The following is a 5,254-nucleotide window of genomic DNA, read 5'->3' on the forward strand; positions in this document are numbered from 1 at the left end:
TATTAAAGCATCAGTAATAATCTCCCTATAATAAAAAGGATAGGGACTATTCGGCCCAACAAGAACTTTACTTTAATATTGATTTAATATTTACTTTATATTTTCATGCTGATACTTTTGTGTGCAAATATTTTACTTGTAGCAGAGTAAATGTAAACACTTGTCACGAAACATAATTTTGGTTGTTATAGCAATACAATACATAATAATAATGACATAAAAAGTCATAACTGTGAGATAAAAAGTTATAATCAAATTGTCATTTTCTGAAAAATAACACACAATGAAGCAGACCATTCGTCTAATGTAAAGAAAAGCATATTTATCATAGGTTAATTATTTAGGTTAAGTTTATTATTAATGTATATAAATAATGTGTATACTGGATGCTTGAATTTCCCTAGGGATAACTAAAGTATCTATCTATCTATCTATCTATCTATCTATCTATCTATCTATCTATCTAAAGTAAAGTAAGTGAGTGTTTCCTCCAGCACTGGGTAAAGCTTCACCTGTCTCAGTATTATAATAGTGCTGAAATCAGCTGCTGGCTGCTGATAAAGACTCCTTATGCAGCTCAAGGCCTCGCACCGCCTGTGTTTACTGCAACAAACAGATTCCCTCTGAATTAGCATCCTGAAGGACTTTGTCAAATCAAAACCACGTGTGAGCAAACATACAGCCTTGTTGAATTAAAGTTCATCCCCAAAAGCTGCCCTCCATCCAACCTCGAAGAATGAACGCGCCTATTTGATGAACGTAATTACAGCGTGCGTCCTCTCCATGGTTTGCCTTTTAGTCACTCATATCATTTGCAAATTAGAAGCGTATTAATGTGGCTACTAGACCCACATTATGTGGGACGAGTTGTGGTGGAGTATTTTACATCTTGTAGGTCTGTATGGAATCTGACTTCAGTGCGTAAAAATATGTCTGGACCAGAATAAACCGTTAAAACGCATCAGAAAATGCTGCTTTCCCATTAACATCTCGTTACATTCTGTGCTAACAATGAGCCTTCATGTGTTTCTGACAGTGTTGTCAGCTGAGCTTTAATAGATTAAACAGTCCCATTCAGAGGCCACCGGGTTTGCGTGGCCTGCTGTGCCATAATGCGCGGCACAAGCCCTCCAATGACTGCTAAATACTGAGTGTTTTCTGTCAATATTAGCGGGACTACTTCAGGGGGAAGTTTATAATTGGACACGTGTTTTTCCCCTGCTTTTTGTCGTTTGGAGATCAACTGATTCCTTTGTAATTCGTTTTTAAAGCAATGAACGATCCACAAGGAGGGGTAAAGTGTTCTTAAGAGCTCCCTTTCAGCCTTTAGAATAGACCAGAGCAACCCGCCGAGAAACATGGAGGCCCTGGAAGTATTTAATCCAGGAGCTGTGTGCACGGGGCTGTCACACAGCAGAGGTCCAGGCACATGCAGGTAGGCAGTTAGTTGTCAGGGAGTGGAAAAGAAACTGTTTGGAAAATATGGAGGACATGCTTTTTGACTTTGACCAGGATGGGAACACTGATTTTGCATTCTGGGGACAAATGGACCAAAACTTCCAGTTCCAGACCCAGCTGGACACCTTCCTGCTGGACTACACCACAGCCACGGGCCAGCTGTCGCCCTGGTCCTCCCTGGGCAGTCAGTCCATGTTCCCGGACTCACAGCTGACCTTCACCGACCTCGACGTGCAGTCTCCCGGGGGGGACGTGTCCGCTGAAGGGGAAGGCTCCTCCATGGATGATCCCCTGGAGGTGTCCAAGCGCAGGGCGCGCCGCCTGGTGTCCCATCAGCCCTACAAGGTGCAGCGACACGCCGCCAACATCCGGGAGAGGAAGAGGATGCTGAGCATCAATTCCGCCTTCGAGGAGCTGCGCTGCCACGTGCCGACGTTTCCCTACGAGAAGCGGCTGTCGAAGATCGACACCCTGAGGCTGGCTATAGCCTACATCGCCCTGCTGAGGGAGATCCTCATGTCCGGCTGCGACCCCAAAGCCTATGTGGACGAGTGCATGAAGAATGGCTACAAGAACCAGACCAACGCCATCTGGAACACAAGTGGTGAGCTGATCGTCCTCATTAGCCCTCAGTAAAACTGTCATTAAGTCATGATTGAGTCTGATGAGGTCAGTAAAGCCAGTGTGACCCTAAACCTACCTACATATTTAAAATACAAGGAATCAACTACTGTCAGAAACAAGTATCAGAGCAAAAATGTGAACTCGTTTCGTTTCAAAACAAAGAAACAAAACAATAAGTAGCCTTATTATTGTAATCTGAAGGAGAAAAAACAGTATGATTATTTTAGAAAAGTTTATCTTAGGCTATTTATCTATCCGTTTCATTTTTATTGTATTCAAACTGCATATGGGTGATATTGAGTGCTTTTTTTGGGATCCCCAAGGAACTCCAAAACATATATCAAATAAGAAGATGCATTTTCTGTAAAATAACAAATTCTATTTGATTTGAAGTGTAACTTATGGGTCACATTATTGTCATAATTATAAAATAAATAAATCAACAATAATATAAGACTGTAGCCCATGTTAGCCAGCTGAGCAGCTTTTCAGGTAATTTTTGACAATATTAACGATTATCACAATAATGGAAATTCACTAGGATCTACTTATTGTGATTGTTTTTTATCACAATCCCCAATAAAATCATATATCATCACATCCAATGGCTGATCAGTCCTAAAAAAACGCAGTAACACAGTAAAGAAGCCTTAAAGAAACATAAATACCTGATAAAAGCTTCAGTTAGGTTTTTGCTGATTAGACAAATATGTCTCATTATCATGTCATGATAACATACATAATCACATACAGATACACTTACACCATGAGCACACAGTAAAAATTATCTATTTTTCTTGTCTTTGTTAAGACTTTAAAAGTGAATTTATAGTTTTTTCAGTGGACAGAATGAATTAATTGTTCTTCACAGAGATCTGAGTGTGTATTGAGATAATGAAATTACACTTTAAGCAGCTTTCGGTGTGTTTTCTGCACACTTTCCCCCCCAGGTGTGTTTTCCTCAGGCAACTGCTCATAAATGAGGCTCATTTTCCTGAAACACAATCACCTGTATTCTTGCTGCCTCCATGCAGTTAACTAATGATGTGGGAATATTCTCCGAAGCCTCTTCATAGGGCTTTTCAGGCCCCTATTCTTTATCCCCAGGACTTGTTAAACAGTCATTAAAATGTATCAAACTTATGTGTTTGTCCTGTTTTTGTCTCCTTCTGCCCCCTTGCTCCCCTTTCCCAGATCTGACAGCCCGCCTCTCTTGGATAAAGTGGGATTAACTGAGGAGCATGGGGCTCCCCGAGAGTGGAGATGACAGCAGGGAGGAGGCTCAGGTTTGTTCCTCTCTACATGTCAAAGACAGGCGGCCGGCCTGCATCTGCAGACTTCTCATCGGGTCACACACCTCAGGCTTTCTCAACCTCACCCACTCCTTGGCTTTTAATATTCTAATTTATTGTTGACTGGTAATTGAGAGCCATTGTTTCTGGGGCTGGGGAGGGAAAGAGGGTTGGCATTGTGTGCCCAAATGGATGCCACTTGTCGCGGACAGAGAGAGGGCCACGCTGGCATGAGACTGAATGGACTTTCCTAAGGGCTCATACTTCTGCATGTAGCGCTCAAGTGTTTTCTGCACTCTCGCTCATTAGTGTGCGAGTCGATGTGTTAAAAAGAGCCTTGATCATGTAAATGAGACAATGGGCGTGAGAAGCAGATCAGTGCAATGTGTTTTAGCATGTCAGCTGCTGTTTCCAAACACGGCCATAAGGCTGATAGTGTTTGTTTTATGTATCATCTGTTCTATTTATTTATTTATCTATTTATGTATTCTTATTTATGGGGTATTTATGACAATATGCTTTTGGGGACTTGTTTTTCAAGAAACTTTTATTGTTACTTTGATTATTTATTGTTGTATTTATTGTGATTTACTGTATATTTAAAGTGACTTCATGCTATGTGAAAGTGCCATTTTCCATTCACCCTCCTGTTATGTTGGTTTCTCAGGAACAGCAGTAATGTCAGTGGGTCAATTTGACCTTAGGCATGTTTAATTATCCAAAAGTGTCAGAAACTAAAAAATCCCAATAAACATTGTTTATATTTCATCAATAACTCCACTACTAACCATTTCAATCAATATTTAGTGCAATGGTGTTCTTTACCTCTCACAGATCAGGTTCAATGAGGATAATTCACTGTTTTGTTTTGTTTTGTTTTTAAATGCATGTTTAAAATTTTTTGTATGTACATTGGAAAGACCTACATATAAAATACAATGTTTTCACATCAGGTTGATTTTTTAATTTTGAAATGGGTCTATTTGACCCGCAACATAGCAGGAGGGTTAATTGATCACCACAGCTTTCTGTAATAGTTTTATGTATTTTTACAGGATCATAAAGCGTCCTATATCTATCTTCCCCAGTTTTTTTTTTCAGTTTTGGTCCTCAAGATCTTTAATCTGTTCCAGGGGTCAGCGAAGCAGCTCACCTCTCCTGGGTCATCCTGATATCTTTTCCTGTTAGATTTATAAATGACTCCAAATCACGCTGGATATTTCTGTTCATACCAGAGGACCAGGTTTAACCAATTTCCTATCACACACACCCCATAAATGAAGTCAACACTTGAGGACAGTGACTCCAGGTGGAGCGCTGTGCTCCCCACATGACCTGAGTGAGTGAAGAGTGTTACAGGTGTCGTTCCTCACAGTGAGCTTTGTTCCTAGAATTAAACTGCTGCTGTGGCTAACAGCATGATGGATGGACTGCTGGTATGAGTGTAGCCAGCTGCCAAAGTCGCTGTTGAACAGGACAAAGGATTTCCACGTGAGACTGAGAAAGTATTAATTATTAAAAAGTTGAAAATGTGTGACAAAAAGTCATAATTATGAGATAAAGATTTGAAAAATGTGAGATGAATCCTTATTATGAGATAAAAATGTCATAATTATGAGTAAAAAAGGTCAACTATGATATACATCCTAATTATAAAATATTAAATTGTGAGAAGTTGAAATAATGGTATAAAAAGTAAAAAATACAAGATTAAAAGTGATAAATATGAGATGTATAGTCATAATAATAAAAACAATTAGATAAAAAGTCATAACTGTGAGATGAAGTCATAATAATAATGAGATAAAAAGTAAATAATAATTAGATAAAAAGTCATAATAATTATAATGAGAAAAAGTCATAATACTAATGAGATAAAA

General features: G+C 39.3%; 1 protein-coding gene across 1 annotated transcript; it reads left to right on the top strand.

Annotated features, from left to right (window-relative positions):
* The first annotated feature begins 708 nt into the window (after positions 1–708).
* LOC131979618 (pancreas transcription factor 1 subunit alpha) lies at positions 709–5,009 on the top strand. The gene is made up of 2 exons (XM_059343671.1): positions 709–2,062; positions 3,277–5,009. Exons 1-2 carry the CDS (start codon positions 1,483–1,485, stop codon positions 3,312–3,314), a joined length of 618 nt encoding a protein of 205 aa, XP_059199654.1. The 5' UTR covers positions 709–1,482; the 3' UTR covers positions 3,315–5,009.
* Positions 5,010–5,254: the final 245 nt, after the last annotated feature.

Source organism: Centropristis striata, chromosome 10 (assembly GCF_030273125.1).
Source record: "Centropristis striata isolate RG_2023a ecotype Rhode Island chromosome 10, C.striata_1.0, whole genome shotgun sequence".
NCBI lineage: Eukaryota > Metazoa > Chordata > Actinopteri > Perciformes > Serranidae > Centropristis > Centropristis striata.